This window comes from Clarias gariepinus, chromosome 3 (assembly GCF_024256425.1).
Source record: "Clarias gariepinus isolate MV-2021 ecotype Netherlands chromosome 3, CGAR_prim_01v2, whole genome shotgun sequence".
Classification (NCBI taxonomy): Eukaryota; Metazoa; Chordata; class Actinopteri; order Siluriformes; family Clariidae; genus Clarias; species Clarias gariepinus.
In genome coordinates, this window is record NC_071102.1 from 11,578,991 (window position 1) to 11,605,878 (window position 26,888).

The following is a 26,888-nucleotide window of genomic DNA, read 5'->3' on the forward strand; positions in this document are numbered from 1 at the left end:
AGAAAATCCACAACACCTCGACTTACAAACAAACGCACACACTCCCAGGGATCACAGGCAATATACAGACTCATATCCTTGCAACTGGATTAGGCTAGAAATTAGTGACTTTCAGCGTCGTGCCCAGGATAAACAATTTATACAGAAGTTGTATAAATTGCTACAGTACTGTAATTGTCTCGTTAAAAACCATAAAATATGTAAGAATTTTCATATAAATTTCAGCATTGTCAGGAACAGCCATTAAGATTTTCTAACACTTCTGTTTTTGTTTTTTTAAAAGCAAAAATTATATGAAGCAACATACCATTCCAGTTTATTTCTGCAAGTTTGACATTAACATCACAGTCATGTATTGTTTTAAACTCTTCTGAAATAAAAGGCCAAATCTATTAATAAATACTGACCTCGTACCTCAATCATAACTTAACCTCATACAGCCACTTCCTCCAAAATGGCATTACCTGTCTGAGACATTATGAAGATAAAATGAATACATAACTGTTCTCTTAGTTCACAAAGTCCTTACACCAGTGCATTAGTAACACAGTCATCAAAATGCCCTAGTTACTATTAATGTAGGAACACAAATTTAGATCAATGCAAATGCACTCTGCATTAAAAAAAATATATATATATATATACAGATGTAACCTTACAGAAACATTTGTGTGGTATCAACATGTACCAACTGTTCTGGTAAATGCAATTTATTACAATAGTGAACATGCCCATAACAAATCATTCATGAGATTAAATTTAACATTTCCTTTAAACAAGCTGATTTAACTACAACCATTTTTTTTAAAAAAGGATGAAATCTTAAGTGCTATTGTTTTTTTAAACCCCGATTTAACTTGTTGTAACAAACAACTGCAAGCCGCAACCTAAATCAACACACCATTGAATTGAAATGTAAATTGTGTGCCATGAATACAAAGGTGCAGTGGGTAAATTTTCTGAACGCGTCTGGGCGCAAAAATAATCATACAATTCCAATTATGCATTTAAAAAACTGGGATTCACAATATTACCACGTAATAAAACTGGGTCATTTCTTTGTTTTAGGCTTGTTTCATTTTTCTGGCGCAGAATTAAGCTCGAGCAGCTGTACCAGAGCTGCTCAGATATTCCCATTTCTCTTTAAAGGCATCTAGCAATGCATACAGTTTTCAACATGGGAATCAGTTGGGTAATGGGAAGGATTTTGCATGTTTAACTGCAAGTACAATTATCGGCACAGCAAAAAGCTTTTAAAAAATTTAACTCAATATTAACATGAAATCTTTTTCAAAGACAACACCAGAGTTAATTCTAGCATAATAATTTAATCCAAAATTATGCCTTTTTGTTTTAATGTAAATTAGAGTGCTGATTAAGTGTAAACGGACTCATTGATATACACCTATGCTGCAGGTATGACCTCAGCGCAATCCTGTTCAATTAGCCAGGTAGAAATGTTTCTCAAAAAATGCAGTAGATTTGTTTTCTTTCTTAGCAATGAAACTGAAATGATTTTTGTTTTCCCCTCTAGAACAGAAATAAATGTAAAATACTGAACAAACAATTCAATTAGTAGCAATGAAACCTGATTAAATCTTGGTCTCCAGCAGAGAAAGGAAAAGTAGTTTCGTAAAAATTTTGGTTGGTCCACCAATCTTCCTCTGTGAACTCTGCTCATCCTGCTTCATTTGCTGTGCAGATCCCCTCAGCCCTGCTTCTGCTTCTTCAGGTAACGTGCACGCTGAGAGAGACCCATGTTCATGACATACTTGTTGAGCAATCGTGCAGGAAGTAGAGAAGTGGTCACCCAACCCTGCAGAAATTAAAACACAATGCTAGCTTATAATTCAAAATTCGGGATCTTCAGCTTTCTTATACAAATGACATTCTTAGTAAGCATATTCTCATGGATGCTACAGAAGGGACTGAAAGATAACTCAAGACAAATAAAAAAAAAGACAGTGGGAAAAAGGGAGAGAGGGAGAGAGAGAGAGAGAGAGAACCTTTTACATAATCCTACACAGAGACTGTGCATGTTGCTGTGCAACAACGGAGCAAAATAACAATCTGGTCTAAAAATAGGAAATATAAAAGCTCTGGTTCAGACTTGATGCATGACAATGGAAATACAGTGTAAAAAAAAAAGTCTTCGTCAATTTACATGAGGTGAGGCATTGTACAGTTTATGTGTAAAATTCATTAAAAATATGCATACAGTATCCACTTACAAACCAAAACAGAAAACTTGTGAACTTCCTGCCTTCCTTACCATCACATGGCTACTAATTTGTACATCATACATCTACACCCAAAAGCCCAGTAAAACAGGCTTCTCCCAACGAGGCAGCACCTTCAAAAGACATTGAACTTATTATGAGCTATAATCTTATGAATGTCAGGTCAGGTTCTCACCATGATGGCATGAGGCAGGTAGCCGTTCGTTTGAGTCTGAAGACCCACAGTGCTCAGCTGCGCAGACACGTAACGCTCCGGAGTGGGGATGTCCAGAGATGCTCGCTTGATCTTACTCAGCTTAGTTGTCACGAAGAAGGGCAACACGCTCTAAATCAGAGTGAACATTCTAGGTTAATAAAAGAAGTTTCTCTGTCAGAATTGTATTGTTCAAAATCTGATCCACCACCAGTAAGTTCTCTAGTTCTTCAGCTACAACACCACACGGAGTCGGAACTGTGCTCCCTCTGGAACTAATCTGTTTGAACCGCTGATCATGCTTTTTCACCGGGCAGCATAATACACTCGGAGGAAAGCGTTCTCTGTCCTTTTCTAACTAACTACACTCACAGACACCCACGATTGGCTTGTGTTCCTGTACATCCCTTCCACCCAGAGAGCACAAGTTTGCTCCTTTGATGATAGAGGAACATTTTTCTAGCTTGCAACTACTATCTGTATTATTATTCATTGTTTTTCTTACCTGAATGATGATGCCCTTGTTCCTATATTCAGCATCCAGTCCACGAGAAAAGAAATCCACAAAAGCCTGAGGAAAAAGTAGTTAAAAGGCCATTTAATAAGGAAAAGATGTGATTTAAATATGTACTGTACTCAAATTACGGAAGAAAAAGAAAAAGGAAAATGGGTTTTTGACAACTGCGTGACAACATTTCCTACTCAAAACTGTTAACTCCAAATATTAAGTGTTAAAGTAAGGACTCTAGAGCTGAACAAAACAAGCTCAAGGAAAATGAGTGCTTGGGTGAGTCAGTGGCTCTGAAAGAAGGGGAAAAATGGCCTTAATGAATAGAAAAGACATTCGAGATCTTTAAAAGACTATTTGAAGTCTTAAGTCTTAGGCTTAGTCTGTCCTATCTATTATGGTTCATTTTTCTTTTTTGTCCTTTGTTCATTTCCTTACTCCATCCATCGACAGTAAATCCTGGTGTTCACTGGACCTGGTGACTGCAGGTGACAAACTGCTGCTGTTCACTGCTCTGCGAGAGAGCGTTTGTCCACAAAAAGGCCAGTGGGGACAGCCTCGATGACATCACGGCGCTGCGTGTGTGTTGCTAAGATACACTGAAGTAGGAGACAGTCTGGCCGGCTTTGACTACTGCATGATTTTTCATATATTCACACAACAAGCCATGAATTGTTGCTTATTACTACAGCCATGTGATTCACAGCACTGACGGCTGTTAAAATCGACCAAAACATGATTTGAATTCGTGATCACAGTGCACATGCAAATACAACACATGAATACATCTAAATAAATACATATTTAAGTAATGTGTCTGACGCTGAAGTAGCCAAACAAAATCAACTCTTTTTTTTAAGCTCTAAAAAAATGAGAGTGCACAGTGCGGCACAATGACATTTACAGCTGGGAAAATACAATAAAAAAGTATTTAGTCAGCCACCAATTGTGCAAGTTCTCCCACTTAAAAAGTTGAGAGAGGCCTGTAATTTTCATCATGGGTATACCTCAACTATGAGAGACAAAAATAGAAAAAAAAAATCCAGAAAATCACATTGTAGGATTTTTAAAGAATGTATTTGCAAATTATTGTTGAAAATAAGTATTTGGTCAAAAACAAAATTTCATCTTCAACTTTGTTATATACCCTTTGTTGGCAAAAAATCCTACAATGTGATTTCCTGGTTTTTTTTTTCTTATTTTGTCTCTCAGTTGAGGTATACCTATGATGAAAATTATAGGCCTTTCTTATCTTTTTAAGTGGGAGAACTTTCACAATTGGTGGCTGACTAAATACTTTTTTCCCCGCTGTATGTAATGACAGATGATTAGAGATAATTGACCAATTTTTTAAAAGACTTTTATTTATAGAAATAATCAGCTGACTGCAAAAACTAGTAAATTTGACTTGTCATAATAAGATTAAGATTCGATTATTTGTCAAACGTGCCTTACAGCACAGTGAAATTATTATAATTTTTTTTTTTTTTTTTTTTTTTTTTTTTACATATCCCAGTTAAGAAGCTGGAGTCAAATCACAGGGTCAGCCAAAATACAGCTCCCCTGGAGCAAATATGGTTAAGGGCCTTGCTCAAGGGCTCAAGCGTGGTAGCATGGAGGTGTTGGTGTTTGAACACCTGACCTTCTTATCAGTAAACTGAAGCCTTAATCGTTTGAGGCACAATTACATAATAAGTCTAAAATCAAGCTACAGTACTACACCGAAAGGCATTAAACAGAAAGTGTGCAGAGATTATATATGGATGGGGGGAATGACAGTACATCAGTCATGAGCACACAAACTTTTCTGCTGCTTTGTAGTATTAAGTACGAGGGGCATTTATGTCAAACCAGGACTTGGGTGGAAATTTCTCTTGGATAAAGCCATGAAAATTATTGACATTTACAGAAGACTTTAAGCACAGTGCGGTGATGAGACTCTTAGCTGCAGTAAAACATTTAAACGGTGCAAACATTTTAAAGAAGGCCATTCCGTGAATGATGATACCAACTGGGACCCTCTACGGTTTTTCCCATGAACAGCAAGTTGGATGTGTAATTCTTGAAAAATCATCAAAAAACTTGTCACCAAATTGCACAAGAGGAGCATCTATTCACCAGCACCACTTGCACATTACAGGAACTCGCTGGGAGTTATTACCACATCCCCCATATAGTCCTGACCCCGATCCAAGGCATTCCACATGTTCCTGGAAGGCCAATATTTGATGGGATCCAAGCTCTAGTAAAACGCTAGGATACAGCATTAGTGTCGTAGGGGATATATATATGTATAAAAATAATTTAAAGGAGTTTTTCCATAACTGTGTTCTGTTATTCTGCAAAAAAGTCCCAGATTGACTTGAACACAATTCTCGTATTCTGCTGTCCAGATTTTAACGCCAATAAAAGCTGTTAAAAGTTAAAGGATGAGCTTCTCTGCAAAACATTCCTTCCTCCACATCTGTTCTTTTTTTAATCACTACATATTGGAAGAGAATGAAAGCCAGTGCAAAATAGGTTCATTTACATAATCAGCATCACATTTTTCACATTTTAAGATGTTGAATTTTATTTATATAGGAGCATATACATTTATGGAAGTTTATCGAATTTTATAACTGACAAGTATATATTTAAATTCTGATCATTTTTATTTTTATTAGAATTTTTAATCTTGTGTATTTAATTATTTTACATGTTTTATTTTTTCCTTTGTTTTGAATTTGGTGATTTAAGTCTCCCAAGTGGTGCAAGGGACGTGTGTTCACAACTATTATAAAAGGATCGCAAGTTCGATTCCTGGGCTATGCTACAGTACAGCTAGCAATGGCCAGGAGCCTTTGGAGAGAGGGGTGACATACTCGCACTCCCACATCAATCATTGCGACACTAACCAATCATTGGCATCTTTCAGCTCATGCAGGCGGAAGGGGCAGATAACTCTCTCTTCCAAATGTATCACTGCCTAACGATGCATGAGTAGCAGATGGAAAAGATGCGGAAGACAGCTTCACATGTCAAAGGTAGCACATGATAGTCTACGGTCTGTCTGATTGGTAGCTGTTGCTGATGGGAGACTGCTCTAATTGGCATTAGGGGGAAAATAATCTGAACTTTAAATTCAAATCTCTAAAATGCTAATTTTATGTAAGCAATAAATGTGAATAAATCAGACAAAATTTGGGAATAAGAGAAAATTTTCATAATGGTCACATTTTGGTGATAATAGCTTTTTAATAGCCATCATTGTGCTGTTTGTTTTTTTTCTACTAATAAAATGGTTTGTTTTTACAAACCATTTGTTTAATAAAGCTATTGATGTTACGGATGCGTGATATAAATTGTGAGGATTTACAAAGCTATGTTGTAAGGAATGGGACAGATTTTTTTTAACTGGAACTGAGGGTCTGGAAAAATTGTCTGTGTTAAGATGGTGTGTATTTTTGGACCAAAATAGGTTTGAAATTCCCACTTTGGGGACAGATTTTAAACACCCAATGCACCCCTTTTGTGCCACTCCATTTAATTTACCTTGTGCCTGAAAACAATCAACAGTGCACAAATGCATCAACCCTATGAGGTGACATTTTTATACTTGAACACATCTCTGCATTCAAGTAAATTTTCTTACAGGATTTAAACCTAAAAACAAGTAGTATTTTTCAAGTAGGGGAAAAAGTGTCAGATGACCTTACACACATTTCTATAGAAAAAAAGAGCATTCATGACTAATGAATATGATGAGACCTTGACTTGAGATCTGGACCACTGCACATCGCTGGCTTGAGAAGCCAGGTCTGAGCACTTGTCTCGGGTACTGCTGTGCAGTTTTAGCTTCCTCTGCTCTAACACACTTGATTTAACTCAAAAATGGGCTCTTAATTAGAGGGAGGAATTAAATAATTGAATTAGTTAAAAGTTCAAAATTGAATTAAGTATTGCCGAGCGTACAAAGTGCAAAACGTTAAGCATTGAGCTGTGAGTCTGAAGAATTCTCCACGGCCTTCATGGTTAGTTAAGCTAGAGACTGGAATAGAGACTGGGGAGGTGGAGGTCCGAAAAAAACATGATAATAATAATACATTTGAAATTGCTTTACTTTTTTTTTTTTTTACACCACTTCACACAAAGATTGAAAAATCAAACACCACTTCACTAGAAACTATCTGTGACATTCATTTTCTTGCTCGGCACAGAGCTCATGAAGCAGGTCTGTCTGACACATTGGAGCAGGACAGGAAGCGAGGAAGTGAACTTGCCTTCGAGGAAGAGTAGAGAGTAAGGAGTGGAACAGGGTACATGCCGCTCGCAGAGGCAATGTTCAGGATAACTCCTTTGGACCTGAAATGAAACACGGCACACAGCAGAGATTTGTAGTCTGTGCGGTTCGGCTTACATTCATGCATTTTTTATTACCATCAGCACTCGCTGATTTAGCGTGCTTTCTCTTTTTTAAGAGGAGAAATGTGCAGACAGAAAGATCAGGAAACTCCAGGACAGGCACGCTAATATTTTAATAACTGAGCTTTTTTATTGTGTTTTACTATCAGTTCCACTCATTTTATTTACTACTAGGCTTTTAAAACCTTGAAACAGTGTTAGTGTTCCATATACAGTACATAGCTGGGTTTGCTTTTATATAGAGCTCTTCTTAATGGCTTTGTCTATTCACAGCTTATGCACACAGCACCCTCTTGTGGTAACAGTGTGAACAGCAAGCTAAATTTTCTCCAGACAATATTGCATTTTATTTTTGATACAAAATTGTCATGGCAGTCTCTTAAAAGGCAAATTACACATTTATGGCCTAAATGTAGCCAATCGTATGCTTTCTGCACTGATCTTTTTACCTTTTCTGAAACATTACAATATTGTGACAATTTAAAAAAAAGTTTTACATAGTATTATAAAAATCAATAAAAACTTCATGTGAATGAAGTGAAGTCATGTGAAGTCTGGAAGTTGTTTGTTTGTTTGTTTGTTTGTTTGTTTGTTTGTTTGTTTTTTTACATCTTTTATGTTACAAAAAGCGGTTAGGACTAGATGCAAAGAGTAAAATATTGTAATAACTCACTTATCAACCATCTTAGGCAGCACAAGCCGAGTCATCTGCAGTAAACAAAAGGAAGGAGATAAGCAATGCAAGAGAAAAGATGAGTTTGCATTTAATTACGGAAAATAGGCATGTGTTTAAAAGAAGAAAACTTTTAGAGTGACTGCATACAGTACAACAGACTACTCTGTGAACTACGAGCAACCACAGCAAGGCTGGTTAGGCCTGTGTTTTAACAACTCTGGCCCAAAGGTGGCAGCAGAGCCTGAGGGTTACTTTCAATACTACAAATGACTGCAATAAATAATGTTTACCTCGGATACTTAAACTATTTAAAAAAATATACAAATGTTATTAATAAAAAACAGTCCTGGTGACCGTGTGTTGGAGTTTTTTATATTCTCGCAATGTCCATGGAGGTTTCCATCCACGTCCCAAAAACACATCACTAGGTGATGAGCTGCACTAAATTAATCCTCCTAGGTGTGAATGTGTGTGTAAATGCATATGTGCGTATCTCACGCCCAGTGTTCCCAATGTCCCCTAAGGTTGGGCCGTGATGATGTCAAGGCTGACATCGTCACGTTCGAGCAATGTTAAAGACGAAGACTAGTTGAAAAGTCAGTCAAGGTCAAGATCAAGTCCAAATGAAAGTAAGATCAGGACCAACAACTATCAAAAACTTTCTCAAGGCCAAGGCCTTACTTTGATAAGTTGGATTAATTCATACATTTTGTCAATAAATAGAAGGGGAAGTAACAACATTTTTTTTGAATGTGGGATGAAAAAGCAACAAACACTATTTTTTAAAACTCATCACAATCATATCCAGCTTATGAAGACAAAATGTTTGCACCCAGTCTCGAATTATTCAAAAAAAAAGTACAGAAATTACTCTCACCTGACAAACCGAGGTAATGTTGATGTTGATCATGTTGTTTATAAACTGTAATAAAGACACAGTGGTGTTCATTAAAGAACGATTTCAACAGTTGCAGGTCGTCTGCATAGGCAAGTCGAGTTATAACTACTATTCTCTAGTATATTCATTATTATTATCTATACCTATTTTATCTGTTATTCAACAAATGTACATTTTATTTATTCACAACTCTGTATTGTGAATTCCATTTAAATACAAATTACCCATGATTAAACAAATAGTGCTGTTTGACAGATACACTGATCACTCATAACATTTAAACCTTAAAACATTATGTTCACTATTGTGTAGGTTCCCTAGTGCCACCAAAACAGTGCTGACCCCTTGGGTTTTGAATTCAAGACTGGCACCAAATCATGGGTCATTTGTATTTAGACGGAAATTACAGTAGCAGCAGATCCTTTAAGTGCTGTAAGTTGCCAAATGGGGCTAACATGCATCAGACTTGTTTGTCCAGAATGTCCCATGGATGCTTAAACAGACTGAGATCTGGGGAATCTGGATGCCAGAGCAAGAATCTTGAACTTTCTGCCCGCTAAGCAAGCTGTGATGTGTAGGTGTTTTTATACTTTCCATCATAGCCAGCATCGACTTTTTTCAGAAAATTATCTTACGTTGGCTTTTCTGTAGGATCGAACTGTTAATGTCATGGCTGATCTGTCTATTTGGTCACCTTCCTAGATGGTGTACAGCATGTTTAGCCTCCCATTAAAAGACATAATTGCAGCTATGGGTAGTCTATGGCATTATTTAAGCAAAATAGGGTCTCGGGTTAATTGTGGTAAATGCCGTTATTATTAAATGCCATCTTGCCCCAGCACAGGCTATGGTCACGAGCCGCTCCTGCACCATCAACACATCAACTTAATGGCACCCACGAGAAAAAAAAAAAAGAAAAAAAAACACACACACCAAACTGCATTTCCACAATAAAACACCACTACTTACATTATCGAGATTTGGAACGTCGAGAAAAAACTCAGGGTAAGAGTAGGACACGCCGACGTTGTTGACTAAGGAAAAAACAGAGTAAGTTAAAGCATAACCAGACAGACGAGAGCGACTCGCATCCAGTAGGAGGCAGCAAACACTAGCATATGGCCAGTGTTCATTAAAGAAACACTCCTACTGTACTCAAAATATCCACTAGTTTAGAAAAAGAGACACCAGTTACACAGTCCACGCCTAGAACATTTTGTTCCAAAAGCCCAAGCGACACTACAGGAACAAGATAACAACCACTGAAACACGCAAGCTTCCCAGTGATTGGATAGTTGATAAAATGCAATTACACACTCAGACACACACACAACTTACCCAAGATCCCAATTTCAAGACCAGCAAGTCCAGATTCAATCTTGGAATAGATGTCCACCGATCCAAAGTCTGCAGAGATGGTTTTGGTTTCAACATGGTACTTGCTCTCTGAAAAAGAACCAAGACAAGCTGTTAAAACCAAGAATGTGCTTTACAGAAATATGGCAATAAGAAAGACAATGGCGTTGATTTCAGTGATGTCAGAAAAATTATGAGAAGTCAGTTAAGGACGTGCGAGGAGAACGCTGTGGAGTTTATTTACACATGTGTAGTCAATCACAGGAAATCCACTCAATTCAAACGACCATTTAAGATTCAGGAATGTTTACAGACCATAGATTACAATGCCCTAAATCATAGTAATAAAATTCATTAGAGAACATCGAGTGGACATAGGAAGTAGGCTAAGTCATGGCAAAGATGCTTCTCTCCATCAGCCTTTGTCAAAGTCAAGTTGGAAACAAATAAACCAATAAATGAACAAATTGCAAAGTTTGTGCTATTGGCTGCACCTTTCGACTGAAGTTAGAGAGAGGGGAGGAGGTTAGGAACCGAAACATAAAATCAGATACAGGAAAAGTGAGGCCATGGGATGGGGTGATGATAAAGTGACTGAGAGAAACAAAAGATGAAAAGATTTAAAAGAAAAAGACGAAAAAGGAGAATGTAAAATGTAGATGGAGAGAGAAAAGAAAAAACAGTAAAAAAAAAAATTTGAAAGAAAATGCCAGCAGAGAAAAAACATGAAGCGGAAAGAGTGACAAAAGTTGTGTGAAAAAAACATGGCAAGTACTGTATGCAACAGAAAAAAAGCAGAGGCCAGGAGAGGAAAAATGAGCATAAAAACCAAACAGATAAAAAGAAATGATAAAAAGTATTAATTTAAAAAAAAATTGAAAAATGAAGTACAGTGAAACCTTGGATTACGAGCATAATTCGTTCCGGAAGCGGGCTCGTATTTCAAAACACTCATAAACCAAATTTAATTTTCCCATAAGAAATAATTGAAACTCAAATTATTCGTTCCACATCCCCAAAAAATTATTTAACACAAAATATAAGGTAAAAATGAAACAAATTAACCTGCACTTTATCTTTTAAAAAAGGTAAAAATAAATCCCGACAGAGGAGTGTTTCTGTGAGTAGCAAAAACACACATTCTAAACATGCGCACGCGTAATTTGACACTGTGCTGGGGGGGTTTTGCTCCTCACAGAAACACTGCTCTGTCGCGATTCTTTTTAAAGGTAAAGTCCAGGTTTGTTTGTTTTACTTTACAGCAGTTATTCCGTTAGTTTGCGCTCACACGAATGTCATTAGTGATGTTCCTTGCTAGTACAAACAAAAATAATTTGACACGGTGTCAAATTACGCGCACGTGTTTAGAGTGCGTTTTTACTTTACAGCAGTTATTCCGTTAGTTTGCGCACACATAAGCTCACACAGCCTGGAACAGAGAGGCTAAGAAAATGTATTTTTAACCTTTAATGAGATTTTCTTTTGCTTTACACGCGCGCACACACACACACGTGTATTATAAGAAACAGTACATGCGCGCTGTACACATGTGGTCACAGTGTTATAGTAAACAGTACATGCACGAACGCTGATTATACCAGTAAGTGACGGGCACTAAGACCCAGCAGGGGAGACAATTTATCAACAATTTCGCAACGCAAGATTGAGAAAAACTGTTGGCTTAGTTGTGGTCACGTGACGCTCGGCTTCATCAGCGCATGCGTGATACATGATACTTGGTGCTTATAAACCAAGACTTGTTTTTCAAATCAAAATGTATTAAAAATCTTTGCTCGTCTTGCGGAACACTCGCAAACCGAGTTACTCATAGTCCGAAGTTTCACTGTAATTGGAAGAAAATGGGGAGCAAAAAAAAATGAGAGGGTGGTAGGTGGAGAAGGAGGAAACTGGGGAAAATGAACGAAAGTAGAATTAAAAAGGGACTATAAACAAGAGAGAGAGATCCAGTGAAAAATAATGGCATGCATAAAAACAAACATGAAACAAATTAAGTAATTGGAAAAAAGGAGAAAAAAAAGCAAGAGAAATAATCGCCTTGAGGTTGGGAGAGAAAGAGAGAAGACTTTTACACTTTTAGAAATTTACACTTTTCTTTAGATGTTTAAGTGAGAGACAGGTTGAAAGAATGATGAGAGCCTATATGGGAGAGCGAGAGAAGAAACGAGCCTCCATTCACTCTTTTTGTCTCTGCTTGCACTCGCAGCCGCTTCCCTGAAGACGCTGTCCTGCTTCATTGAGAAAGATGTGCAGGAGCATGTGAACTGGAGCAACACAGGCAATTAAAACACGGTGGCGAAAACACACAAACATGACGCGCACAACGTTTGAAATCTGCACCTTTTTTGGTGTCGGGTGGGAGCATGGTTTTCATCCCATGTGCTTGCAGGCGCCTGAGCACGACTCGTCACCTTAGCCTGTTCTCCTTTTCTGTATTACATCATACAAAACAAGACTCCTACATGCTACAAAACTGCACCCTTGCTCATGTCTGAATGTACAAAATGTACAGAACTCATGTCGCCTATATGACGTATCCCAGGATGCACCTCCATCTGCGATCGTCCCTCAGCGGTGCAGCAGCCAGGCCACTCGGCTGGCACGGAGCCTGTCTTTCAGTGCGACACTAAAAATAGCCCGGTTCATTAACATCGAAACTCATTCAGCAGAGGGAGACACTCGCTGCCTCGCACGCAGGAGCAGCACTTTCCCTTCATCACAATTCACTCTCTTTCTGTCTCCCCCTCTCACACACACACTGTATATATGTGTGTGTGAGAGGGGGAGACAGAAATATATACATACTGTATATATATATACACACTATATTCTCATACAGGTTTACACTTCTTACTTATGCACACAAGCTACAGCATGGGAAGAGGAGACGACTGGAACCCAGCCAGCGCTGCTCAGGATCTTGAGCCATAGCTGAACCCACGTTCCACTCGGCAAGCATTTTACTATTTACGCCGAGATGCTGTTGTTGCCGTTTTTCTCCTCAGATACACTTGCGGCTGTAGGTGTGCGCACTCCTAAGGGACCAGATCCGTTCTGGCATTTTACTTTATGTTTGAATAATTTTTATTGTCACTTTTTTCAGAAAGATAACAAACGATATCTTAGCAAGTGAAAATATCTTGAATATAGTTTTATTTACTTTCTTAAAATAAGTGAACAACCCAGATTTTTTTTGTTGTCTTTTAGCCTTTTGCATCGAGGGGTCGCCACAAGCAGAGCATCCGATCCGCACAACAACTTGGCACAGGTTTTACCCTCCCTGATGCAACCCTCCCAATTTATCCGGACGTGGAAATGGCACTGCACTGGGGTTTGGACACTGGATGGGAAACGGACCCGGGCCAAGAAATTTGTGCTTGCAATTTAAGCAACATTTGCCACACATCAGGAGACTTTGACTTTGGTATGGTTGTTGGTGTCAGACAAGCACGTTTGAGAATTGCAGAAATTGTTGATCTCCTGAGATTCTCAAGCAAGATAGTCTCTAGGTTTTACAACCTGATAGTGAAAACAACAACAACAACAAATAGTGAGCAGTAGGTCTTAACAAGCCATGTGGGATACAGCAGAATATATTGGTTTGAAGTCCTGTCAGCCAAAAACAGGAATCTGAGGATAAAATTGGCACAAGCTCACCAGAACTGGCCTGTTAAATATTTATGATGTGATGATGTTTCGAAAATCTGTCCAGTTTCAGTAAACCTCTGTCCTCTGTACAGCACCATGGTCAGAGTCACCCTCTCACTGAGTCACTGAGAACAGACTTTCTCCAGTCTGATGTTTCATAAGATTACTGTATCTGTATGATTTTGTGCTTTGCACTGCGGCCACATGACTGTCTACCTGTCCTAATAAATTTCCTAATCAATGTACTGGTTAATGTCATTTTATTTTAAATAAAAAACATGTAGTGAAGATAGATTTAGAAAACCAAAGTGAACATACCGATGGCTTTAGACACCTCATCCAGCTTTTCCTGAGTACGGCTGATGAGGACGATGGCAAAGCCACGCCGTGCAAGCTGAAACGATAAGGAAACACAGCCAACCAGGCATTATGGCACATTATAGGGTGTATTTATAGTACAAATGACAAATCTCCAACGGATGTTCAAGTCAATCCAGTACTTCTGATTGTACAGAACACAGTTATAAAAGTAAAAAAAAAACTCCCTTTAATTCTCAATATAACCCCCTGCTACACTAATGCACATATTCCAGCATTTACTAGTGCTTGGATACCATCTAGGTAGAAAGTTCTCTCAGTACACCAAATCCATGATCAGACTGACTGCTTCGTGTCTGAAACGCTGGCCTCCCATGAACTCTTTTAATGATCGAAATCAGGATCATATGGGGGATGTGAGAAAAAACTTCCAGCTAAGTTCCTGTAATGAGCAAGTGGTGTTCGTGAACGCTTGTGTATACAGTTCCAATGGACAGATGCTTCTGTTTGAAAGAAAACATTTTTCAGTCTTTTCAGTAAAGACAAAGAATACAAAAACATCAATCAGTGACTACAGAATAAATTATTAAATAAAGAGACATTGAAGTAAGCAGTGATATAGCACTTAATCTGTAGTCGGCGTTGAAGTTGGTCAAATCGGGAAGCAAGATCTATAAATGAGCAGTGACGTTGCAAGCGTGTCTGCTATAAGTGATATGTGTTTTTTAGAGCGGAGTCCTCCGCTGATCTCTAACTAAGACCTCTCCACTGATGACTCATTGTGATTTCTGTAAAGGGAGATGGGGAAAAAAAAACAGTGGAGTCTTACCTCCTCCGCGTAGGCTTTTCCGATTCCATCGGTGGCCCCGGTTACAACTAGGAGTTGAAAAATGGAGGAAAAGGTTAGCTAGAGAAATAATGCATTATTTAAATCATGAGATACAACCAGCATGGAAAACCCACTAGATGCATGGTTTCCTTTCATAATGTTATTGTAAATTACTTTAGGTGTGATGTAGGAGGCCATATTACCTCCATAGACATAATATATTACAGCACACACCCACACATGTACATGCAACCCTGATGACACCAGGAAGTGTCATGTTCATTAGGTAAATTCTCCTGAAATTAAGATCTGAAAATGGATTTGAACTTGGATTGGGAGGAATACATGCTAACATCAGGACATTGAGCGTGTTCCTCGACCGTTCTTGCTCAGTCGTCCTTGCTTTACCAAGACAACAGTGGCTATTTTAAGCCATTTGCTCCATCACCCCCTCTCACAGCTCACCTCTTTGTAAAAATAGCTAGAAGCAAGGCATGTAAGGAGACAAGCTGAGGATGTGATGCATATATATAGAAAAAGTAAAAAAAAAAAAAATAAAAAAAAACTCAGATTCACGACCGGCTTCGGCACCAGGAGCACGGCCATCACGTCACCCTCCTTGACCTTGGCATGGCTCGTGTCAAGAGGCAGATTTCTGATTAAAGATTCACGTGAGCACTCTGCTTCCACTGGAGTAGCAGAGAAAGAGAGCGTGGTGGAAAAGGAGGGAGGGAATGAGGGATGACGAACAACAAAACAGCACAAGGGTGGGGTGAGTGAGGACTGATGCTGAGGGCAGCTAAAAATAGAAAGAAAGAGTGAAAAGCAAGCAGCAAGTGGAGAGTACAGTCGAGAAGGGTGGTGACACACAGCTAGAGGCGAGGGAAAATTTGTGTGTGCTTTGAGTTATTTTTTAGTACAAAAAAAAATCTCTTCTGATGAGGTCAGGATCAAGACGAAATTAGGAAATTGGTCAAATGGTTTCTGTTGTAGCTTAACACCATAAAAGCGTGATGAATATTCATGCCAATGTGTGGCATTGTGTTCACCTGTTCATTGACAAAATGCTGTCATAACCCATTACTCTGATTGAGGTTTATTTTAGTTCTAGCAGCCAAGACACGGGCCTGCTGCTCTTCCATAAAGCGTATCCACACATTCACATCAGTGCAGAGGAGTCGAAAGGAAAGTAACAAACAAATAATAACAAAAGCGGATCTGACTCTAACCAATTTTCCAGACAGAACTGAGTTTACATATTTTATATAAGAGACATTGATATACCAGTTTTTATTTATTTTTTGCCCATACTAGATATGAGATAACAAAAGAGCAAGTTATTTATTGCGATTCTTTTGTATGGCAATTCACCTATCGCCACACTGACTAAATTTGTATAAATGTTTATGGTTGCAACTAAGGTGGGGAAAATGTTGCAATCCCTCTATAATCCTACAGGTGGCGCACTCTAATCTATTCACACACTGAAAGGCAGCACAGTATTCTATGTGGTGGAAGCAAATCATTTGCCAAGATTGTAACAAAATTGACAAATTATTTAAAAAATAATAAATAAATAAATGAATAATTGGAATATTTATAAAATTGAGATACTAACAGAATTAAAAGACAAACAGAATCGGCACCTCCTGTAGGTATCGCGATGATGTCTCAGCTGATCCCTCGTGATTTTCAGCACTAACCCATATTAATTTGTGTTTTGTTTTTTTTAAGTTTTAAGTCTTTAAGTTTGACATGCTAATTCTGTCCTAAAGTCTTAGTCTTGAAGTTTGCGAATTTCTTATATATAAACAATTTTGTAACTTTTCGTCAATAGAAAATTCAACCATTATTGATAGTTAATTGCCCCGTCAATTTTCTATAAAGAAAACTTTTTTTGTCCCCCCCGAATTGGCCAAACCGCAGCATTAGAGTTAACACGTTTTCTTTAAAGCTAAACACTGGTAAAGGACTTTCTCCCACTGCTCAGTGATTACTCAGTACACATGAATTCCAAATAAGAATGAGACAGCTACAAACTAGGGAGGGCGAAAGCTATCATGTGCTTCCTTCAAGACACTCCAACACACTGCTGCTCATACACACTTAGGGGTTTGGGAGGGAATGCTATTGATGTGTGTTGGCAGACGCCCATGATTGACTAGTGTCGCTATGATTGAAGTGAGAATGCAAGTTTGCCATCCCTCAAACTGATACCGCGGCTAGTCTGCTCCTTAGAATCCCAAGGAATTTAAACTCGTGACCTTGCGATTTAAAAATAAACAGGTCACTGAATTAACAGTGCCAGAAGAAAATAGTGCAATTATATCTAAATCATGTCTATAAGCCATATTCAATTGGCTGTTTCAACCCTTAATTTCATTTATCATCAATTGATTTGAATTTTTTCCACAGGAATTTACCCATCTTCTTAACATTAATAGGAAGGCTATTGTAAAGTTTAGAAGTCATATAGACTACTTATTACTGTCATAAGAAAGAACATACAGTACATCTCTTGGGGACCAAAGAGGGCAGTAAGAATAATATAAGATACTAAGAAGTACTTGAGTACTGGAGAGCCAGTGCATGTTGAACTTTGTGTACTAGAAGTAAACTTTATCTCAAAAACAAAACAAGTAACCAATATACACAAGAAAGGTTTTTTGTAGTTCTTGTTACGGTTCTGGTGGTAATGTGGACTCATTGGTTCATCGTCAGGTGGTGGATATGGTGTGGCTAGAATGGGATTACTGTGAGCTAGTCGAGAGGTGTAGGTTTTTTAATATTAATTAGAGGTGTCTTTTAATATTCTCTATGGAATAATTTAAATGAAAATTAAAGAATGACATAACAGGGGCCTCCAAGTGACGCAGTGGTAAAGTGCTCGCCCTATCATCCGGAGATCGCTGGTTCGTACCCCGGGTGATGCTGTTTCGCTCTCACAGCCGGAGGTCTAGAGAGAGCTGATTGGCCGAGCTCTCTCAGGGGGGAGGGATGGGAGGTACTCGTGTCCCATATTAATTACGGCTCTACAACCAATCAGGGGCGTCTGTGAGCTCGCGCACACGGAAGGAGTGGCTAGCGCTTTCCTCCTAGTGTGTTACTTCGCCCCTAATGGTGCGTGAGCAAGCAGGTCAAAAAGATGGTCGGCTGATGTCAAGCGGTTCGGAGGAAACAAGTGATAGTCTTCGGCCCTCCCGGCTGAGTGGTAGTAGTAGTAGCCTTAATGTGGGAGCCCCCTAGTGAGGGGGAGGAATTGGCTATGACTAAATTAGGGGAGAAAATTGGAAAAATTCTAAAAAAAAAAAAAAGAATGACATAACAGTAAATCCTCAGATTGTTTAATGGCTTCAAACTGAAAAGCAAACAGACTGTGAACTGCGACCAATGCAAGGAAAAAAAAAAAACCTACGACAGCTCCAGGCATTGAAATCAGAAAAATATTGGCTGAAACAAATCAATATCAGGTGAGTGAAATAATTTATCTGCCACCAAGTACAAAAAAAAAAAAAAAAAAGGCAAAAAATTGGAGCAATCTAGTCAACTCCAGCATGATATCTGAAGAGTGAGGACGCCCCCTCTCAGCGCGCATCGCTGCTGCTGCCGCAAAATAGTCTGAGGGCTAAAAAAAGAACAGGAGATTAAAAATACCAGGCAGGCACTGCAGCCTCGTCTGGAACGGCTGCAGCGCTTGAATACCAACAAGGCTCGATCACACGCTGCACATCTTCCCTCTTCGCTTGTGCACAGGTTGCACATCCTGGGTATCGCCCCCAGCATCAGCTGCAAACGGGTATCCCGCTGCATCGGAGCAGGCTATACCACCACTGCAGTAACACATGCTGTGCATACTGACTGACAGGGACCGTTAAGACGAATGATGCTGTGCCAGGCGAGGCAACAGTGCTGTCTATTCATTGCCCAGACAATACCATTCACCAAGAAATGCAACAGTGAATGAATAATTTTTTTGCAGCCAGTGCCCTCACTGTCCACTGATGCATGAATGATTTTAGCTCATTCCACAAAGGATAGTGCTGTGACAAATATAGCCTCACCGCCAGGGTAAAAAACAAAAATGTTACGTGTGACATCCACGTGGTTTCATTTTTTCCACCGAAGCAACCTTTTCCTCTCAAACTCTTCACATAAACTTCTGGAGGGGAGAGGTGTGCGGTGCCATCCTTCGTTGTCCCTGTATGTATGTTGTGTTATGTAACGGAGGGAGTGCTTCATTGGATGTTGCGGCCGAGGCTTCAAAGGGTCCCCTGGGCCATGGCGTACACCAACATTCTGCTTTAAATAGCATGGGATGCCACGTGCCTCTCTCGATGGCTTTATTCGCTTCACATCAGCGGTGATCTTCAAAAGCAGAGGTTCAAAATTGTCTCTCTAAAAATAGCTAGAGATGCAGTCGTGTTTTCCCTGAGGTGAGGTATTTTCAGGGGGGGACAGAACCGTGTGAATGTCTCTTGAGTGCAAACATGCAGAAGTGTAATGCTGTATCGGTTCCTAAACATCTATTAATGAAGCATTCATAAGCTCTTGCAAAGGAACTTTATAATGAAAAAAAATGAATGCATTCTCTTAATACATTTTTTATAACAATCTGTGAATGGAAAAATGGATGGAGGACTTCAATGAAAAATGCACTTGCATCTATAAAAATTCACTTTGTTTAAATCTACAAGTAAACTATGGTGTACAACAAGGATCTGTTTCAGGTCTCTTTTCATTTTCCTTTCCATACTGTAAATATATATAGACTGGTAAATGTTTCCAGAGAAACAGGATGTTTTATTAATCAAGTGGTTGAATGTGCAAGCAAAGTGACCTTCTGAGTTTTATGTTCTCTGGAAATGATATCATGCAAAGTTAGTTATCACATTGGGGATACTCACTTTACTTATTTATTTATTTATTTACTTCTTTATAATCATATAGCAAACTCCATAGAGAATATTAAAAGACACCTCTAATTAATCCAAAAAAACCTACACCTCTCGACTAGCTCACAGTAATCCCATTTTAGCCACACCATATCCACCACCTGACGATGAACCAATGAGTCCACATTACCACCAGAACCGTAACAAGAACTACAAATAACCTTTCTTGTGTATATTGGTTACTTGTTTTGTTTTTGAGATAAAGTTTACTTCTAGTACACAAAGTTCAACATGCACTGGCTCTCCAGTACTCAAGTACATCTTAGTATCTTATATTATTCTTACTGCCCTCTTTGGTCCCCAAGAGATGTACTGTATGTTCTTTCTTATGACAGTAATAAGTAGTCTATATGACTTCTAAACTTTACAATAGCCTTCCTATTAATGTTAAGAAGATGGGTAAATTCTTGTGAGAAAAATTCAAATCAATTCAAAAAAACTTTATTTATTCTCACGGGGCAATGTAAGCCATGCAGAGTAGTTTAAAAATTAAAAAAAAGCCACCAGTAAAAGTATCAAATAAAATAAATAAAACATAACTGTTGAAATGATGATAAATGAAATTAAGGGTTGAAACAGTGGACCAAGGAGATACAGAAATTTTATAAATTGAGATGTTCTCCAAGGTTCTGCATCAGTTTCCACCACTTGCTTTGGTTTCCTCCCTCTGGGAGCCAAATCAGTTGTGTGTACTGTACATGGTGCACTGACTTCCCTTCCTACGGAAATTTCCACACAGTGCTCCCAGTATAAACTCCAGATTCACCACCACCTAAACAAAAGTCATTATTCGAGATAAATTCGTAAATAAAAGATAGTGGCGAGGTCTCCAAGGGTACACACCAGAGTTTCTTAACAATAAAAGAGACAGTTGGTCTTGGGACACTTTAATAACTAATAAAGGACAGCCACAATAAAGAAATGTTTAACTCCCACTAACCTTTTACTCCAACATTCGAGACCTATGGGTTTAGTGTTAAGTTTGTGCAATTTGTGTCTATAAATAAGGCTTCTAATGACATTACTGAGAGAACAGAGAAGCACACAAGACAGAGAGCAGGGAGTGAGTGTGTGCTCTATCTATGCAGGGACAGCGGGGGAGAAGCACACATTGTTTTATGACTGGGAGGAGAGATGGAGAATAAAGCAGCTCCGCTGAATGAGGATGATATGTAAGAATGGGGAGCTGGGGCACGTGGCAACAAGGGTGCACATCACAATAGATATACACACAAACACACACACACACATACAAGGATCCACGGGGCCAATCATATCACTGCTCTGAACCAACCAATTATAGCCTGCAATTTCAGATGCTTTCATTCACAAAAGTGGAAACATGAACAGAAAATAGAATTCACACCCGAGTGAATCTGTCAGGAAATGGCTAAAAATAGCTCTCTTTGTTTATTAGAGTATTAGTTTTTTGTTTTTTGGAGTTTTTTTTGTCCAAATGTGTGAACCCTTTGCTTGTTTAATGACCTACAGGAATAAGTCTTTATGTACAGGTCATGTGTTAATACAGTTAGACCGTGAAGCATGCACAGGTCAGCAGGACGAACAGCCTAAAAATCGCAGGAACTTGTCTCATTTAACTGAAATACATTATCATATAACATTTTAATATTCTTTCAGACTGTAGAGGATTGTTTTGCATATTTTCCAAACAACCACTGACAGTGCCGTGTCCTTTATGTAAAATCCAGCAGTTCCACATAACTGATGATAGTTTTTTACTTCTCAACCACTTGGCACTTCCTCTGTATCATCAGCTACGTTTCCAAAGAAAACAAGAAAGAAATCTAAGCTAAGAAACATGGAGTTATTATGAATTATGGAGTTGTTTCATTTGTCTGTCACCCAGAACACGAGCTGGACTAGAGAATAAAGTTTAACAAGTAGGAGTTCCACGTCTAAACGTTTTTAGTGCAACTGACAAAAAGGTGATCATCATCAATGCACTTTCAATTTCTGGACAAATTAGAGACATTGTAATAGTTTATTCACTTATTCAATACAAGTTATCCTGTGTAGGGTACCATGCATTAGGCCTATCCCAGGGAGCTCAGGGCATGAGACACAAGGCACCCTAGATTGGGTGCCACACAAACACAGGGCAATTTGAAAATGACAATTAGCCTACAATGCAGGTCTTTGGACTGTGGGCGGATGACCTAAAGAAAAAGTGCGATGCAACAGGGCTAAGCCATGCTCCCGGTTTCAATTGTTCACAAACAAAAAATTCTATCACGCAGTTCGTCTGTCACATTTCATCAAAATGTTAGAATAGGAGATGTTTTTTATTTAGAGTACATTTAAATGAGCAGTGTATCTCACAAACACTTGATATTATTATAGGTATTCATGCATCCCCCATACAGTATATATAGTATTTAAGCACACCTAAACAACCTCAAGTGTGATATTGCTTTTATACAACATTTCCAACAAACACCATTTTAAAAATAGATTATGATTTTGTTTCTTTACTTAATCCTATATTTTTCTCCGCCAACACATACCCTCCTGGGACTAACGTGACTGGCGGAAATGGCGACTCTGACAGTTGGTTTAATTAACAGGGGTGAAAGCAGTTGTAAATTCTTTCCAGTGCTGTGTAGCCCAATCGTGTGGAGAATAAACCATAAAAGTGGGCAGTCCTGCAAATCTTGTACATTTCTCTTTATTCTTCTGCTTTAGAATATCAGGTCTGTTAACTTCCAGGTTCCAGAATTATATCTCAAATAGTGTTAAATGAAAAGCTAGCACACTAGGATGTACAATTCCTAGTAGAGCCCTTGATTAGTGGTTGGGGAGCGATTTGGGAAACCAATCAGTTGCTTGCTCTGAACTGTTGTATATTTTAATAAATCTTTTACCAAATTACCAAAATGAACCCATGGAAGGATTTAAAAAATATAATTTAAACTTTCACTATTAAAGTGATACGTGCATTGCTTTAGTCCTGTGCTTTTTTGATCCATCTCAGTGAGTTGGTGAACCCCCAAGGGTCTGTGAAGCACCGCCAAAAGTCCACACTTTTTCACATTTTATTGCAGTGATGGAAATCACAACTCATTAATGTGTTTAAAAACAAACCACTGTGGTTCGAATAACTACCCATTACGCTACATGTTTAAATGATGTGCCCAGAGTATTAGTTTACTTATGTCTGATAAAATATTTGAACTTAGAAGGCCTTCGTAGTGTAACATGCCAATGTTATCATACTTGCAATAACTGTGATAATAAGTGTTATCACATCATAATATTTATTCATTCTTTTATTTTCAGTAACAGCTTTGTCTTTGTCAAGGTTGTGGTGGATTTAAATTTGCCCAGAGTATAAGACGGGAATATACCCTAAATGGGACAACACCAAAGGGCTGTTTAGATTTGCCACTAACCTACTGGCATGGAGACATGGAAAAACACTCCACAAAGGTATCACAATAAAAACAAAATTCACATTTGTTACTGATTATTAGAGGTTCAGTGATGTACTGTAATTCTTTTGTGGGGCAGTTTATGCATCAGTAAACAATCAATTGTTTTAAAAATTCATTTTTAATTAATATGTTTATGAATTACAATCTACTTAAAGCATAAAATATGCTGTGAAATGCTGGTATTGGTGTTGTTGATAGTTTAAATGTCCTGTTTCGTACAAAGCAGTAATATTTTCCTTCTGCAATTTTCTGCTCCACACTCCAGTTCAGTAGGTGGTGGTATTGCACTAATCACACAAAACCTCTAAAGAAGAAGAAATGACAATCTTGCAAAACCACAGCATTTCGCAAGTGGATTGTTTTTATACCAAAAAGCTGTTGTTTAACTTTTGTAAGTGTACCTAAATCATTTTAAAACTGTGAAAATTTCAGAATTTGGAGTTTTGGAGCAATTTGTTCTCACTCTTTAAGGGCATTTTCACATTAGGCACAACTGATTCAAACCGTGCTCAGGAACAACTGCTTCCCACTACCCACTACCCAGCGTTCACATTATTTTTAGATTACTTCACTCGGGTACATGTGCATATTTACTTTACTAAACAGCAAAAAAGCTTGGTTTATAAGCTGATATTAAACCATAATATTTCACACAAGAGAAGAAGAGAAAGAAATAATGTTAACTTTCACGCTACACCTAATATTAGGGCTGCAACTAACGATTATTTTAATAATCGATTAGTTGGGCGATTATGTTTTCGATTAATCGATAAATCGGATAAAGCCTAAACGCTTCTTTAATTTTATATTTTGCTTATAACGTTTTTTACAAAACAGAAATCAGGGTATTATTTATGTATAAAAATAAACTTTTAAAAATGCAAAAGCCACATAAAGAGTTTGATAATCTTTAATTTTGACATTTTAAACCTTAAATGAAATGTAGTATATAATGTATACAGTATATATATATATATATATATATATATATATATATATATATATAAATACACTGATATATTCAGTTAATAAGATATAAACAGCTAAAATAATGTAATTTTGTATAATAAAATTATGTATGCATAAGTAAAAACCACAGTAAATTACAAGTTAACTTTGTAGTGGACTATAAGTTAGCAAACAGTTTAAACAAGAGCACTTAAACTATACAACTTTTACACGATGAAGAGATACAGTTTTTACTGACCCTGCTGACGTTTCGCCATTCGTAACACCAACATGTTTTCTTTTTAAGTGCATGACATGCCATGAAAGCTCGGTCTTGCATAGCGTGCAGGTTACCGTCTTCTTAGAGGCATTTTACATTAAAGGCTCGAGGCGCGCGCTTTTTCCTGCAGACGCTTCCGTAACCTCCATTGCGCGAGCGGGTGTGTATCTGTGCATCTTGTGGTCGCGCTCCTCAGTGGCGTGAGCAGCCCAACTAATCGAAAACGGCATTCGTTGACAACGAATTTCATTATCGATAATTATCGATTTTATCGATTAGTTGTTGCAGCCCTACCTAATATTATTAATATTTCAGGAAAAACTGTCTAAAGTTGAAATGATTGGGATGAGCATAACAGAGGGCACTGATGACTGCGTCAAAACAGCATTTTACTTCTGTGCTCAGGGATGACTGGCTTTCATATTTGATTCAATCCATGCCGAGTACGCTCTACTGTCCCCGAGACCACCTGAAATGATTGTGTTCTCACTAATAAAAATGAACCAGACTTTGGGGTCAAGTGTTCTCAGAAATGATCCCAGAGCACTAGTGGAAAACACCCTGCAAATTCCTGCAAATGATTCAAATGGCAATTATCATCATCATTATATCAGTCACTAAAAACGTTTTAAACATCTGATGCATTTTAGATTTAATAGTCTATTCGGAGGAAGCACAAAAATACACAAAGTTAAAACACACCCACAGTTTTATGATAAAATAAATGCACCACTATTAGTTTCCTTCTTTTCAGATCAAAACACCCCAATTTTAAGTCATGGCAAGAAGCGTAAATTTAAAAGAAATCACTGATCTTTAAAGATGCTGGATTGTTAGTCAGTCTCTGTCTCACAAAAAAACAAAGAGCTAGAAATCTTGGCATAATGTTTTCTGTTGTTAACAGAATTATAGCTCGATTGGGTTTGGAGGGTAAAACAATCTCATGATGATGATGATGATGACCATGATCCAAGTCATGATCTGGTTTAATAATCTATTGATAGCTAAACCATAGGTGGCTGAAAATTGAACCCATTTAGGTGGATTCATTTTATTTTATAATAAAAAACGGTTGTCTACTTAGTTCTTACCTGTTTGCAGACAAGGATGTGAATAAAAATCAGGGTGTGTGGAGAGATGATTTGACAAACTTTAGGGGGAAAAAAATCTTGCGCAAGAAGGATTTATGAGTATTACTCAACGAGTTGTGTTTCAGATCATGAAGCTGACTTTTGAACTTCCACATAAGTCACTTTTGTGTGCTGGCGGAAGGAAATAATGGGGGAATCCTGCTGAATACCTGCCTCGTGGAATTAAAACAATAAGCCAGTTTTCATAAGTATGTGTAAAAACAGAGCTGGTGAAAAAAAAAAAACAATGATAAATACTTTTATTTGATTTCTAGCAGTTGCAGTAAAACACCAGATTTTGTGAGGATAACAGAAAAGACCTTTTCAGTTTATACCAACCTTAATGCAGAACACATTGGGATAAACCAAAGGAATTAATAAATAATAGTATTATTTGTAGAATCTTTTATGCTTTTTTTTTTTTATAAGACAGAACTACTTACTTAATGGCACTCATAAGCAGCAGAATATGGCAGTTAAGTAGTAATTAAACTGCACTTTCTGTGCTGAATGTACAGTAGTGTGATCAGTACACCTGTTTACTTACCGGCCCATTTCCCCAGTTTGGAGGCTTTTATTAGGTTCCCGTTGCCCAGGACCCACACCCGGAGGCCGTTCAGGAGTCGGTACAGAGTGCACACAGACACCCAGGCCACTGTCACAGCTCCAACCCAAAACAAAGGCAATTTAATCTGCTTTAAAATATCTGCCGCCTCCATAATTACAGCCTGTAAGTATGTGTGTTTTTACTAAACTCCAGCTTCAAAATAATCTCCGTTCGACACGCATTCAAACTACCAAGCGTACGGCTTAACTACGAGGCGAACTCCCAAATATTTCACCACTCCCTATATATGTACACTATATAGTCTACGACTGTTCTGTCTGTCGTTCCCTACGTAGTGCACCATATGACTAATAGGCGTTTGTTTGTGATTCAGCCAACAGACTTCACACAACCGACTTCCGCGTCAGCCCCCGGTTTCTGTATGGCGTGGTGCTCATCTCGGCTTCTGATTGGGTCGTGCATGTGGCAAT

General features: G+C 38.2%; 1 protein-coding gene across 1 annotated transcript; it reads right to left on the reverse strand.

Moving 5' to 3' along the window:
• hsd17b12b (hydroxysteroid (17-beta) dehydrogenase 12b) lies at positions 1 to 26,679 on the reverse strand. Its single transcript, XM_053493181.1, has 11 exons — positions 26,398 to 26,679; positions 15,089 to 15,135; positions 14,260 to 14,335; positions 10,258 to 10,365; positions 9,889 to 9,953; positions 8,899 to 8,943; positions 8,019 to 8,053; positions 7,204 to 7,285; positions 2,939 to 3,004; positions 2,416 to 2,565; positions 1 to 1,816 (listed from the first exon to the last, which is right to left on the reverse strand). The coding sequence occupies exons 1-11, from the start codon at positions 26,567 to 26,569 to the stop codon at positions 1,709 to 1,711; spliced, it is 954 nt and encodes a 317-aa protein (XP_053349156.1). The 5' UTR covers positions 26,570 to 26,679; the 3' UTR covers positions 1 to 1,708.
• Between the last annotated feature and the right edge of the window lie 209 nt (positions 26,680 to 26,888).